We start from the raw sequence: 15,685 nt of genomic DNA, 5'->3' as shown, positions 1-15,685 counted from the left end.
GGGCTCAGCCTATAGCTTTGGTTGTCCACACTGCTTGTGAGAATATCAAGAATTCAACTTGGGGAAGTTGAATTTCTCCCCACTCTCACCATTCCCCAAAGGGGGCTTGCAAATACTTTCCAGTCACTGATCAAATCACTCTGGGATTCATCGGGGTATCACTCTGGACAAACCAACAAAATCTCATGTCCTACCTGAGATTCCGAGTACTTATGACATTCAATGAAACTATCTACATGAGTTATATTAGGAAATGCTCTAGTCAAAATCTAAATTTTGTAACAAATAAATATTTTTTGCTTTAGTCTCATGCATAAGGTGACATTTTAAAGTATTAATTATCATCTATTTTCAGCACCCTGCAATAATGACATTCCTTTGTTCTTCCTCATGCAAAAACATTTTTAAAATTTGTACATTGTACATTTCACTATTATTATACACTCTAGGCATTCCTAGATTATACCATCTTGATCTTTACCATCTATCTTTCTTTCTGCTTTCATTTATGTCCCCAGCCTTCCTCCCTCTATCATTCTCACATGCAGCTTCATTCAGTGTTTTAACATAATCACAGTTAGGTAGTATTGTGCTGTCCATTTCTGAGTTTTTATATCAGTCCTGTTGCACAGTCCGTATCCCTTCAGCTCCAATTACCCAGTATCTCACCCTATTTCTATCTCCTGATGGTTTCTGTTACCAAGGAAATATTCCAAGTTTATTCACTAATGTCAGTTCATATCAGTGAGACCATACAGTATTTGTCGTTTTGTTTCTGGCTAATCACACTCAGCATAATGTCCTTAAGGTCCATTCATGTTGTTACATATTTCACAACTTTATTCTGTCTTACAACTGCATAATATTCCATCTTATGTAAATGTCACAGTTTGTTTAGTCAACTGTGTGTTGATGGACACACTTAGGAGGGTCTACTTAGATATTATAGACCCCAGCCAGATTTTCCCAGACCAAACTGGCCTCCTGTCAGGATGAAAGAGTTACCTGCGTCGGTTTTCCCTGAGGGTGAGACCCAGCGGGTTGAAAAACTTTCCTGTGAAGTGTCTGGACTCTGTTTTTCTTATCCTGCCCTGTGTGTGGCGCTTGTCTGACTGCAGGTCCCACCAGCATAAGATGATGCGGTACCTTTAACTTTGGCAGACTCTCCCTGCTGGGGGCGTGGTGGAGACAGAGGAGAGGTTGTAGGCTGGTTTTAATGGCTTCAAATTATCAAGCCCTGGTGTCTGAATTCCTTGATGGAGGGAGCCCTGAGTTGGGCTTCACTCCTCCCCTGGGGAAGGCACAGGCTCCAGACAAGCCCCCAAAAGAGCTTACTTCTGCCTATGCCTGGGGCAGTTTCAGCCTGAAAAGTCCTGCTGCTGTATCCAGAGGCAATCAAGCCTTTGTAGATACACAGCCACAAAAACCTCTGTTTCCTTTTTTTTTTTTTTTCCCCCTTTTTCTGTCAGTCCTGCCCCCTTGGCGCTGGGGCAAAAATGAACAACCTCCACTTTGATCAGGTTCACCTAAGCTGGGGGCCTATTTTTAGTAGTCAGAAATTGTTAATTAGTTCCACATTGGCATTTGATTGTGCCCAGTCCCTGCTGCTGGTGAAGTCCTTTCCTTTCCCCTCTGGGAAGTGGCCTGTGGGGGAGGGGCGCCGGCCACTGCAGCTTTGGGAACTCTCCGTTTTGGGGGGTGCTCGCAGCTGGTCCAGACTGAGGTACACTATGTGTCTGGTCACTATCGTGGCCCCAGGAGCTGTTCTGTACTGTTTCTGGTTATTTAGTAGTTGTTCTGGAGGACGAACTAAAACACGCACGTTGTTAAGCCGCCATCTTGACCTGGAAGTCAATGATCACTTTTTTAAAAGCATGCTTTAGCTAGTGATAAGTCTGTGTTTTTCCCCAGGTTTTGTTTCTCATAGTTTTGGGCAACTTTATACATCTTTTCAGAGGTACTATGTAGGTCTGCTTTACGTTGGGGTCCTCAGTTCCTAAGTTGTATTTGTTCCCAGCCTGGGAAAAAATGGGATAGAAAACATTGGCTCATCTTAAGTATTAATCTGAGGCCCTGAAACCTAGGTGCAGTTTCTGAGCAGCCCTGTATTTCACCTTCTAGCCTGCTTAGACCAAATCTGGGCTTTTTGTTTTTGTATTTTTTAAAGTTTTAAACTTTAGTTTTCCCATTTATAAATGGGGCTAGTATTCCCTGCCTGATAGAACTGTTGTGAGCATTTAATGACAAGATGGATATAAAGTGATCATTACTCAGCAAGGGTGTAAATAAACAAAATGGGCTGCTATGTTCGTTGCTTCCCTCCTCATATCATAAGTAACCTAAATCAAGATAATCTGTATTTAAGAATAGCCATATACACACACACACACACACACACACACACACACACACACACACACACTTGTGCACATACATACATCCTTGGTTTGGCACTTAAGACAATTTGGTATGAATTTTTCTTTAGCCAGAGTTGGCAGGGTTAATGTGCAGCAGCTGAGAAGCCATGCTGTTACCTTCTGGCAGCCCCATATGCAGATGCTGTTATATTAATTACAAAAGAAACTCGATTAACTTGGAAGGGCTTTAACTGTCAGGGAGGCAGCTGCTCTAGCTCTGAGATAAAAATAGGTTTTCTTTCTCCCTCCTACTGTCAGTCTACAATTTTTAATCTCTTCTTTAGAGAACTGCTGAAACATTACTGTAGGTTCTCAGAGCTCCCTGGCTAGTTCAGTCAACTTTCTGATCTGCATTTATAGTAGTCCAGGGGGAGCTTGCATAATTAAATTCACAGGCAATTTAAAATAAAATTAAAACAACCAAACCAGCTTCCTGTCCCCTTCAATCATAATTTTTCCAACAGTTAAAGCCTAATGAAATTCTGGAATTTTACACCTGGACAGGATATTAAAGATGACCAACTCCCTCAGTTTGCAGATGAGAAATGTGAGACTCAGAAAGATCAGGGTCACAAAGCTAGTGAGTGGTGAAGATTGGGATCTAGAAATCTGCCCTCCACCACTTCAGTGCTATACTCACTTCAATGCTGCACTTGTCCCTCACTGAGCTGTTTGCTCAGAGAAGTAAGGAGTAAAATGATACTGTTTCAACTTCATTTCAGTTCATGCCCTTGTTCAAATCTAGTAGACATATTAGAGATATGATGCGGCTAAGGATTAATAGGAGAAGCAAAGGGCTGGGATAGTCAGGTATTGAAAAACAGAGATGGCATTGTTCATATTGAAGACCTTCCTTCAGTCCAGTAGCTTGAATGTAGAACTCTAGCAGAGTGCATGGAAATGAAAACCTAGAACTGGGCCCAGCTTAAGCTGTTTTTCTCGTTACACTGATCTTTGGTTGTTTGACCCAAAATGTTTATTTATAGTGGTTGTTTTTGTAGGAGAGATGGGGAGGGGTGATAATTTGGGTCAGATGAATAATGGGATGTGTCTGCTGTGGTTTTGGCTGATGCAGCATGCTACATTGGCTTTCCTATAGTTTTGACTGCCTTTCCTATAGTCTTAGAAGTGTTGATAAACTCTTCCTCTGGTAGTGAAAAGTGGTTTAGTTGGTTTTAGTTCCCTATTATCTACTCTCATAGCAGCAGCAGCAGTCTCAAAGCACCTTTAGGTTTTGTTGCTTTTATGATGTAACAGCTTATATTACAGGAAGCTTAAAGGTTGTCAGTATGGACTTACACTCAGACACCTATCTGAAAATCTGAGGACTGGGAAAAGAAGAAAGATAGAAAGTATAGTGACAGTGAAGACAGTCTAGTTAGACTTCTCACTGCTGAAGCTGAGACTATGATAGTAAAATTCTGCTAGATGAATGAGTGAGATCCTATTCTTTTGTCCCCATCTATTCTCCATGTTGAAATGAAGGAGGTTTTTAGGAATGACATTGCTGTTAAGCTGTTTTTCATGATGCTGTACTTTTCCAAGTACTTAGTGGAACTGCTTATAGCTTCTACACACACAACCCTGTACAATAAATGAATACTTACACAAAACGAACAAGTATGTGACATTAAGTTTTTACCATTACCATTTGTCAGTCATTGTTCTGGGGGTTGAGGATACAGAGAGGATTATGGTTCTTCCTGCTTTTGATCATCATTATTATTTTTTTAATGAAGCATTTAAGATATTTATTAAAATTACAAAGCAAAGCAAATATGCCATTAATAATATAATATAGTATTTACCAGTTTAATGTGCTTTTTTTTTTTTTTAATACATAGGTTGGAACTGGAAATCGAACCCAGGTCTCTGGCATGGCAGGCGAGAACTCTGTCATTCTGCCACTATTGCCTGCCCTTAATGTGTAATTTTTATCATCATTTTTTTAATTGAGAAATCTTCACACATATACATTCTATACATGGTGTGCAATCGATGGCTCACAGTATCATCACATAGTTGTGTATTCATTACTATGATCATTTTTTAGAACATTTGCATCACTCTAGAAAAACAAATAAAAGGAAAAAAGAAAAAATTCATACATACCATACACCTTACCCCTCCCTTTCACTGACCACAAATGTTTCCATCTACCCAATTTATTTTATCTTTTGTCTTCCCTATTATATATTTATTTTTTATCCATATTTTTACTCATCTGTCCATACCTAGGCTATAAGGAGCATCAGACAAAAAGTTTTCACAATCGCACAGTCACATTGTAAACATTATATCTTTATACAATAATCTTCAAGAATTTAGGCCACTGAAACACAGCTCAGCAGTTTCAGGTGCTTCCCTCTAACCACTCCGATACACCATAAACTAAACAGGGATATCTATATAATGCATAAGAATAACCTCCAGGATACCCTCTCAACTCTACTTGAAATCTCTCAGCCACTGAAACTATTGTCTCTCATTTCTCTCCTCCCATTTTGGTCAAGAAGGCTTTCTCAATTTCTTGATGCTGGGTCCCGGCTTATCCCGGGGTTTCTGTCCCATTTTGCCAGGTAGATTTACACCACTGGGAGTCATTTCCCACGTAGAAGAGTAGGCAGTGAGTTCACCTGCTGAGTTGGCTTAGAGAGAGAGGCCACATCTGAGCAACAAAAGAGGTTTCTTGGGGGGTGACGCTTAGGCCTAATTTTAAGTAGGCTTAGCCTTCCTTTGCAGGAATAAGTTTCATAGGGACAAACACCAAAATTGAGGGCTCAGCCTATTGAGTTGATTTTCCCTACTGCTTGCGAGAACATTAGAAGTTCTCCAAATAAGGAAGTTGAATATTTCCTCCTTTCTCCCCATTACCCCAAGGGGAATTTGCAAATCTTCTTTATTCGCTACCTAAATCACTCTGGGGTTTATCGGGTATCACACTAACGTGGACAAACCAACACAATTTCATGCCCTATTCAAGTTTCCATGTACTTATGGTGTTCAACTAAACTGACCATACACGTTAAATTAGGAAATGCACTACCCAAAATATAAATTTTGCAACAAATAAACATCTTTCCCTTTAGTCTCACACACAAGTTGAAGTTTTAAAATGTAGACCATATCATCCTTTACCCAGTCTTCTGATGTACCTTAGTCCTATCCAGATCAGCTTCATTCATATCTCTACTTGATGTCTGATCACTTTTTCAACTTTTTAAACAGTTCCTGTATGGGGTACTGCTGACTTTTGTAGCTTCAAAGGTCTAACTTGATCATTATTAATAAATGTAATCAGATAATTAGAGTAATTGTGATAAGAGTTGCATAGTTGTAAATAACATGCTAAGGTGATTTAGGACTGGCCGTTGCTACTTGCTAAGTGATCACAAAAGCAATTGGCTGGGTCTCCCTTGCTTTTAAATTGTAAATCAAAGACTACCCTAATACTGGTGTTTTTACTCTTGTGATTGGAAAATATCTTGCACAGATTAGGCCCTCAGTTAATGCTCTTTGCTTTTACAAAGGAACCCATCTCTTTCCTAGATGAGTAGATTTTCTTTCAGTGTATGTGTTGCTGATGTGTATGTGCAGGCTAGGGTGATATATTTATAGACAGACAACAAAGGAATAGTCTTAATGAAAAGCAAGGGGTAGGGGAGGGTCTGGGTGAAAGCAGATCTCTTTAAACCTTATCTGTTTTGTTGTAGTCATTTGTAGAAGAGAAGGAAACCTGAGGATTTGAAATAGCAGGCTTATAGCAAAGCAGGTGTAGTCTGAAATAGAACGGCTTCTTAAATGAGTCAAGGCATCTCTTGTTTCAACTACATTAGCAAAATAAACAGCTTACAAATGGCTTAATACAGCTCATGATTAAGTGACTGAAGTGAGTACTGTTTCAATTGATGCTACCCAAAACTGCAGTTAAGATGTGCGTATTTGGTGCATAGATTGACCTTCTTATAGCCTAAGAACTGTGTATCTGTGTGTTTTTTTAATTTTTTTTATTTTTTTAGCAAATGCCACAGTTGTCTGGATCATAGGCATAGGCAGGCACTGGTTTTGAAGAAGTTGAGAATGATCTAGTTCAAAATCTAAGTGTTTCAGTGAATTAATTTCTGATTCCTTTTTTCAAACAGGTTCTCACACTTTAGGAAGCTTTCATCTTCTCTTGAATGCTATTTGAATCCATTTGAGGGAGTCAGCTATTTACATTAGACTTATAGGTGGTTGTCCTGAGAGAAGAATGTGTTTGAGGTAGACTACATCTCATCCTAGATTTCCCTGGGTTTTTATCCTAATAGGCAGTTCTTTCCATTTGTCTTACTCAGGGTTTTGTCATCCATAAACTGAAAGAATGTGATTTGATTAGGACGTATGAATCTTAACTGAGCACCTGATGTTTTAAGAAAACAGATGACTTGGCATCTGGGATGCTGTCACCAGCTATTAGGAGGATGAACTGGATAAGATTCTAGAGTATGCAAACTTGAATTATGTTCTATTTCAACATGTGTCTGTAAAGCTATAGCTCCTGCATGTATTTAGTTATAAAATATGTCATTAGCGAGGAAAATAAGTTAATAACTGCACATGGTAGAGAAATTTTAAAAGGCCATATGTGTCTAAGAAATACATCTTCCTTCATAGGGAAAGTTTTGATTTTGACATATTCAGGTAGAGTTTCTCCTTCAACTCATGTCCCAGATCTTTATTGACTTTGTCATTTCAATGAGTTTATGTTTGTTGACTGAGTCCTTGTGAACTCCGTTCCTACAATGGATGAAAAACAGGGGGCTGGATCAGGCCATTGCTACCTTTTCTGGGTAGAAATAATAGCCTGTTCCCGGGGGATGAGCAAGGGAGGAGAGTTCTGTCTGATGTTTGAAAAGCCTTTTCTGACTGGGCTGTTTTCCTGTATTTCTTTCAACTGAGAGGATCCTCGAAATTTCTCCTCTAGGACCTTGTCATCCTAATGGGGTCTCTGTGTGTGACCCTGATGGAGTCTCTCTACCCCTCCTCACTCTTTCTCTGTACTCCTCCTTCCCCTCCCTCCCCTTCTCCAACTAGGTGAGCTGAGCTGCATTTCCTTCCCACCCAAGCAAGAGAAGTACCTCCAGCAGATTGTGGACTGTCTCCCCTGCATCTTGATCCTCGGCCAGGATTGTAATGTCAAGTGCCAGCTGTTGAACCTGCTGTTGGGGGTGCAGGTGCTTCCCACCACCAAGCTGGACAGTGAGGAGACCTGTAAGCTTCGGCGTCTTCACTTCACCTATGGGACTCAGACTCGCGTCAGCCTGGCCCTCCCTGGCCAGTATGAACTAGTGCATACTCTGGTTGCTCACCAGGGCAACTGGAATACCATCCCCAAGGAGGACCTGGAGGTCCAAGAGGACAGTGAGGATGCTGCTCATGTTTTAGCTGAATTGGAGGTGACGATGCACCATGCTCTCTTACAGGTATTAATCTCATACCTATTCCTACTTGCACACATGTATACCAACTTTTCTTATATTTGAGTATTCTCAAAAAGTAATTTGGTGAAATAAAATTGGCTCTGAGCAGTAGCTGGTGGAATCAGAGGAACATGATCTAGAAAGTTGAAAAACAGACAAAGCCATAACATTGTCCATCTATCTCTGCTTAGCTGCAATGCTCCTAGGTCCTTAGCTATTTACTTGTCTTCTTACTTCTTTATCTACCTTTCTAAAATAAAATGGACTTGATATTAGCTTCCCAACGTACTTTTATAGACTAATTTATGTAAAAATAGTAACAGATCACAATGGTTCTAAGTTTGGAACACCTGGATGCTGAGCCTCAGAGGGGCCTTTTCAGCCTTTGTAGAGTTCAGGCACTGCACTTTAACTGCAGTCAGACTCCAGACTGATTAAATACATCAGTGAAGTTCAGCTACTGCTAGGAGCATTTCACAGCTACCTTGAAGATTTTTCATGCCAGTGAGAAAGGTCTTTTTGTTGAGCTCCAGTTATATTTAGGATCAGTGAGTTAGCACTAAACAGTCATTCCATTTGATTTGTTAAGGGGGTGGTAAAGAAAGGAGACATTTAACTACAGGAAACCAAGATTGAATGAGGGGAAATAGGATGGTCATTTTGAACTGTCAAATTATCAAAGCAGAATTTCCTTCTACCCCCTTATACAATAGTCATTCTTTTAAAGTGTTGTTTTAAAGTCCTCATAAATTAGCCATTTTCAGTTTGTTACATAATAGGCTAACTCACTTGGACCCAAACTGGTTGGTATTCTCAGTTTTTTAGCTCTGGGTCCCCTGAGAGTCTTGGTTCATAATTTAGCAATAGAGGAACACTGTCAAACTATTAATATCTGAAATCTCAATTAGTGTCAAAACAATTATTTTCCAATTGGCCAGCACATTTCACCATCCATGGTATTCACTGGTTCTGTCTTTTTTAAAAAAATATTTTTAGTGCTATATTTTCACATACATACAGTCCATCCAAAGTTTATAATCAATGGCTCACATAGTTGTATATTTATCACCATGATTATTTTTAGAACATTAGCATCACTCCAGAAAAAGAAATAAAAAGAAAAAAGAAAAAAAACCCACAAAACTCATGTATCCCATACCCCTTACCCCTCCCTTTCACTGACCACTAATATTTCATTCTACATGATTTTTTTAACCCCTTATCCTCTCCCTAGTATTTGTTTATTATTTGTCCTTATTTTTTTTTTACTCATTTATCTGTACCCTGGATAAAGGGAGCATCAGGTTTTCATAACACAGTCATATTGTAAAAGCTATATAGTTATATAATATTCTTCAAGAGTCAAGGCTACTGGAATACAGTTCAATAGTTTCAGATACTTCCCTCTAGCCACTTCAGTATACCGTAAATTAAAAAGGGGTATCTATATAATGCATAAGAATAGCCTCCGGGTTAACCTCTCGACTCTGTTGAAATATCTCAGCCACTGAAACTTTATTTTGTCTCATTCTCTCTTCCCCCTTTGGTTAAGAAGGCTTTCACAATCCAATGATATGAATCCCAGCTCATCCCTAGAAATCGTGTCCCACATTGCCAGAAGATTTATACTCCTGAGAGTCATGTCTTGTGTAAGGGGGAGGGCAGTGAGTTCACCTGCTGAGTTGGTTTAGAAAGAGAGACCACATCTGAGCAACAAAAAGGTCTTCTGGGGGTGACTCTTAGGCATAATTAAAAGTAGGCTTAGCTTTTCCTTTGCAGGAATAGGTTTCATAGGGGTGAGAACCAAGACTGAGGGCTCAGCCTATTGAATTGGTTGTCCCACTGCTTGCAAGACCATCAGAAATATCCCCAGATGGGGAAATTTGATATTTTCTCCTTTCTCCCCAAGTCCCCCTAGGGGACTTTGTAATTACTTTTTTATTCTCTGCCTAAATTACTCTGGGATGTAATGGGGCATCACATTAACCTGTAAAAACCAACAAGATCTCAGGCCCTATTCAAGATTCCGTGTAATTATGATGTCTGACTAAACTGATCATATAAGTTAATTTTACCTAAAATATAAGTTTTGCACCAAATAAAATGTCTCTTCCTTTGATCTCACACAGAAGTTGAAGTTTTAAAATATAGACAGTATGATCCTTTACCCTCTATTCTGGTTTAGTCTTACCCAGATCAGCTTCATTCATGTCTCTGGTTGAAATCTGATCACTTTTTCAACTTTTTTAACAGTTGCTGTGTGGGGTAATACTGACTTTCATAGCTTCAGAACTCTGACTCTGAGTCTCAGGTGTCACATAAATAACTGAGGTTTCTGGAAACAACCAGATTATACACGAATAGCTCAGTATCTCAGAATTTAGAAATAACAGGTACAACTCTGCAATAGATATGATTACTGTAAGAGTTTACAATCCAGGACCCTTTACAATAGGCCCCAACCTGATAACCCATGTTCTTGACTTCAGTTCTCTGAGTTTGTATATTATATAGTCCATATGAGTGAGGCATGATGGTATTTATCTTTTTGTTTCTAACATTTCATTCAACATACTGTCCTCAAGGTTCATTCACCTAATTGCGTGCCTCACAACTTCGTTCCTTCTTATGGCCCCTCAGTAATCTGTTGTGTGTATACACTACAGTCTCCCCTTCCATTCCTCAATTGTTGTTCCCTTAGGCCACCTCCATCCATTGTGAATCTGAACACTGCCATCATAAATACCAGTGTGCAAATGTCTATCTGTGTCCCCATTCTCAGTTCCTCCAGGTATATATGTGGCAACAGGGTTGCAGGATCATAGGGCAACCCCTCTCCTAGCCTCCTGTGGAATCATCACCCTACCCTTCAGAGGGGCTGCACCTCTCTGCTTCCCTACCAACAGTGAATAGTCACATCTCTTTCTCCACATTTTCTCTAGCATTTGTTTTACTCTGTTTATTTTTAAACAGTTTTATTCGCACATCATACAATCCAACCTAAGTACAAAATCAGTGGTTCCTGATTTTGACAGTCTATATGAAGATGTTTCCTTTCCTTCCGCAAAGGATCCCATACCTCTCCCACATATCCCCTGCTTGTTGACACTTAGTTTTGGCATAATGCCTTTGTTACATTTAGTGGAAGCACGTAACTGTTGTACTGTTGACTATAGCCCTAGCTTTTATTCATTGTATTTTTCCCTTGTATACCGGCCAATTTTCAACACCTTGCAATGTCGACATTCATTTGTTCTCCCTCATGCAAAAACATTCTTATAATTTTATATTTGATCACCATCATTGTTCACTCCAGGCATTCCTAGATTATGCTATCTCAGTCTTTACCCTCCATCTTTCCTTCTGATGTCACACGTGTCCCAGCCCTTCTCCTGCAAATATACTCATATTCAGCTTCCTTCAGTGTACTTAATATTATTCTGCTGTCATCAGTTAATATTGTGCTATCCATTTTTGAATTTTCACCATCAATCCTGTTGCACATTCTGTACTCCTTCAGCACCAAATGCCCAATCTCTAGTCTCTTTCTACCACCTGATAACCTTTGTTCTTAACTTTAATTCTCAAAGTTCTCTAATTAATGTTAGTTATATTAGTGAGACCATACATTATTTGTCTTTGTTTCTGGCTAATTTCACTCAGCATGATGTCCTCAAGGTTTGTCTACATTGTTACATGCTTCATGACTTTATTCTGTTTTACAGCTACATAATTTTCCATTGTATATATATACCACAGCTTATTTAGCTACTCATCTGTTATTGGACATTTGAACTGTTTCATCCCTTGGCAATCGTAAATAATGCTATTAACATCGGTGTGCAAATGTACGTTTGTGTCCTTGCCTTCATGTCCTCTGAATATATACCTAGTGATGGAATTGCTGGATCATATGGCAGTTTTATACTTAGGTTCCTGAGGGACCACCAAATTGCCTTCCAGAGCGTTTGTGCCGTTTTACATTCCCACCAATAGTGGATAAGTGTACCTCTTTCTCCACATCCTCTCCAGCACTTGTCTTCTGTTTTCTGTTCTTTTGATAATAGCCATCCTGGTGAGTGTTGGTCCTGTCTTTATATACAAATCTACCTGCCCTTTTCTACTCTCACCCCCTTTCTAGCATACATTTCCACCACCTCTTTTTCTGTCCTCTTTTCTCCTACAAGTCTAATGGAACACAGAACTCTGTCTCAGAGTTGCCTCAGTTTGATGTGTGTGTATTTTTTTTCTTATGAAAACCTATAAGAAAAGGAATGAAAAGAAGCAAAGATAATTAAACTTCCTACATTTAAGATGAAATTCCTGCAGTCTAGTAGTGGTTTGTTTACTGTGGCAATTCATAGCTCTCAGTTATTCTGCTCTTAGCAGTAGCCTATTCATTCCCACTATGTGTTTTCCGGCCCTTTAGACAAATGTTCATGAAACCTTGCAGCCAGACTTCTACACAATAACTTATTTCCTAGCTCATGGTGATGTCCAGTGAGGTTTATTTCAGGGAATGAGGTAGTCTAATGTTTCCAGGCAAGGTCTGATGACTTTAAATAAACTTACTTTTTCACTTTTTTGAACTCTAAACAGTTGGAGTAGTAAAGTTTTCACTTCATAATCCTCAATTAATATCTATCAGAAAATATTGTTTTAAATATCATATGGGTATTGATTTTTAAATTTCTCAACATTTTCACGGCCCATAATCAATATAAAGGATATTACTAAAATGATAAAGGTTTATGTAAAATTTAACCCCCAAATTTAATAAGTATGATTTTTTGCTGAAAACTAGCTTCTTTCAGTATTTGTCTAGTTATTGGCATTTATTATGGTGCCTGTATTAGTCAGGGTTCTCTAGGGAAACAGGATATCTAGGAGATATCTGTAACTATTATGAGTTTTAATAAAATTGTCTCATTTAACTGTAGTGATGTATAAGTCCACATTCCATAGGACAGGCTGAAGCTGGGAACTCGGATGAAGGTTTTCAATGAATTCCCTAGGAGAAGCTAGCAGGCTGAAGTAGGGATGAAAATTCTCTCTTCTGACTGCTGAAGTCATCACTTCTTTTAAATCCTTCAACTGATTGGATGAAACATCTCTTATTGCTGATGACATGCTCCTCAGTTGACTGTAGATGTAATCAGCCATAAATACAATCAACTTACTGATGATTTAAGTCCACAAAATGACCTTTCACTTAACAGGCCAGTTCTTGCTTGACCAGACAACTGTGCATCATTACCTGCCCAAGGTGACACATGAAGTTAAAGCATCACAGTGCCTTATACAACGAAGTTAGTTATGGGTTGCTTACTTCTAGTTAGTTACCATGTGTTTGTAGGTTGAAAGATAAGGATTGACAGATAAAAGTAGAAAAGAAGGTTAAGTATCCTCAGGGCAATGAGAGAATGTTGAGAAGAGGAAGTATAAGGAATTAGGCCAAAAATGGCTATTCTAAGGGAAAAGAACCAAGATTAGGGTAGTTTGGTAGTATGTATAAGACAGAGAAATAAAGAGTGACATCTAGGTATAAAATTAAAGAAACCATGATCCCATGGGGCAAGAAGAAAGAGGGACTAAAGTGATGTAATAAAAAGGTGAATGGGAAGTTCAAGGAAATGCTAAATTATAAATTCTTTGTGTGCAGTGATCATATGTTCCTTGGATTTAACACCTCTCTTTCCCTTCCCTGACACTAACATATATAGTGAAATGTAATTATCTAATATACATTCTCTTTGCCAGGAAACCTGGGAATCCCACTAAAGGTTAATATACTTATTAAGAATATGTGGGTTTTAGAGGCATGATATATATTTTTATCCCTACGTTCACTATAGCCTTAATATCTCTAAAAGAACAGCTTGAAGCTGAGACTGTATTTTCTCAATTTACCATCAGTGATTCATCTCTGGCCTTCAGGTTAGCTCTTGGCCTTCAGATTACTCTGACAGAGATTACATTCTTAATCTTCCTATTTTGTCTTCACCCCTTGCTAGGATACTTTACCTTTTTCCTGTACCATTTGGTTTCTTTTCCATTTCTACTATCTCTAAATATTTGTTTGTGTTTCCTTTGGAGTAGAGGACAGTAAGCAGAAGGAATCTGCTCTTATTCAGAAACTCAGAGGTTGAAAGTACTGACAATAGGCAGAAACTGTGGTTGGAGCTATTAAACATGATTTCATTTTTGTGATGTCTCAGCCAAACCTTGAAAAATATTATCTCCTTCCATAGCAGGGCCTATCTGTGAAGCCATCTTGTCCATTCTTTATTCTTTTTTCAGAATTTCCTGAACACCACACCAGATCAGACAGTGCCTGACACACAGTGGGTCTTGAGTTATTGTTTGAAGATGGGCTTTGCAGTCAAGTGGACCTGGATTACATCCTGACTTTGTCATTTAGCTAACTGTATGCCTCTTTGGTGCTTGGTTTCCATATTTGTAAAATGGGAATGGTAATCCTTATCTTTGAATTGATGTGAGGCTTAAATGAGATAGTATATTGTAAAGCACCTCCTGCAGTATCAGGCACATAGTAGGCCAGTTCCCTCCTCCCTTTGAATGAATACATCAATGCCTTTTTAAAAATTTTTTTATTTTATCAATCAGTGTCTTTTTGAGAAGAGGATTTCCTAATCTCTCAATCACTCATCCCTTCTGTGACAGGCATCAATGTTGGAACTCCTCCCTTTTGTCAGACTTTAAATCCTTGTTCCAACTTACTTATAATTCTTACTCTGCTCTTATTAGGGACAAAGTTCACCATAATTCACTGACTTGTAATAAATGAAAGGAAAGATATTATAAAATATAAATATAAAGAAATGTATAAAGTTAAAAGTTAAAGCCTCACCTTTCTGTTTTCCTCTTCTTCATTTTACTATTTTGACTTTCTAATTCTTGATGAATCTAGTAAGTGGTAAGGTAATAAAGCTTCAGAATCCTACTTTTCTCTCCATCTATGGTTATTTGATGCTTGAGTATCTACAAAGTAAAATGCATAGAGGCTGTTCAGCACATTCTTGTCAACTTACCTGTTAGCTAATTCATTATAGTGTGAAAGGTAGTAGAGATACTTATCGTCCTTAAGGGCCTCATCATTGTGAGTTGAGACATGGGCAAAAGCTTTTATTTTGGTGTGTCTGGAATTATGAATAATTTTTAGCATAATGGTCTCTTGCTTTTTCTGGCTAGTTTAGGGCTTTTGGTTGGGGTTATGTTGTTAATTTTCGATGTCTTGTTTCTGCCCTCAAAGGTACCACACTGATGCTTTTCCTAGGTAGAGAGATAAACTTGTTATCCATTCTATGTTAACTGCTGAGATAAAGTTCTGGGTTGGCTTCACATTATTTCCTAGTTATAGCCTAGAAACCTTTCAATGCAGCTCGCCCTTAGAGACTGTTTATACTACTGACAGTTCAGAATTAACACAAGTCAACGTATTTTCTACAATGTAACAAAATTGGAGAAGTAGTTTTCTTAATAGCAGTTAGTATTTAAAAGTGATAGTGAATTCAGGGAAATATAGAAAGTAAAAAAAAAGAATCAACATTTTTATAAAAACAAAGGAAAAAACTGAACTATGTTGTGAGGATGGAATAGAAGGAGAATTGGAAGTAAAGATAGCTAGAGTATGGGGACAGAGATTGACGTTAAGGCTGTGTAAATTGCAGGCCAAGGGCAAGCCTGTTTATGTAGTTGTGTACTACTTTTCTGTGGGATGTAAACCTGAGGCCTCAGAGCTTTAGAGAAAGTAAAGACATCTGCTACTGACCAGCCATACTTGAGTAT

At 38.6% G+C, this 15,685-nt stretch overlaps 1 protein-coding gene and 1 long non-coding RNA gene across 9 annotated transcripts in view; one reads left to right on the top strand and one right to left on the bottom strand.

Moving 5' to 3' along the window:
* Positions 1-15,685, top strand: part of DSTYK (dual serine/threonine and tyrosine protein kinase) — a 75,421-nt gene that overhangs the window by 20,180 nt on the left and 39,556 nt on the right. For all 8 annotated transcript variants that reach the window (XR_013174262.1, XR_013174260.1, XR_013174258.1 and 5 more), the window contains one exon: positions 7,491-7,879. Coding sequence is in view for 3 of the 8 variants with exons in the window: in XM_077157545.1 (XP_077013660.1) it covers positions 7,491-7,879 (389 nt within the window). In the remaining 5 variants the exon portion in view is untranslated. The remainder of the gene's footprint in view (positions 1-7,490; positions 7,880-15,685) is intronic.
* Positions 12,591-15,685, bottom strand: part of LOC143680937 (uncharacterized) — a 38,494-nt gene continuing 35,399 nt past the window's right edge. Inside the window, exons 3-4 of the long non-coding RNA XR_013174263.1 lie at positions 14,748-14,878; positions 12,591-13,019 (exon numbers count right to left, since the gene is read on the bottom strand). This is a non-coding gene — a long non-coding RNA (uncharacterized LOC143680937). The remainder of the gene's footprint in view (positions 13,020-14,747; positions 14,879-15,685) is intronic.

Source organism: Tamandua tetradactyla, chromosome 4 (genome assembly GCF_023851605.1).
Source record: "Tamandua tetradactyla isolate mTamTet1 chromosome 4, mTamTet1.pri, whole genome shotgun sequence".
In the NCBI taxonomy this organism is placed as follows: domain Eukaryota; kingdom Metazoa; phylum Chordata; class Mammalia; order Pilosa; family Myrmecophagidae; genus Tamandua; species Tamandua tetradactyla.
Note: the sequence above shows the minus strand (reverse complement) of the source record. Positions and strands in the feature narration are given on the sequence as shown.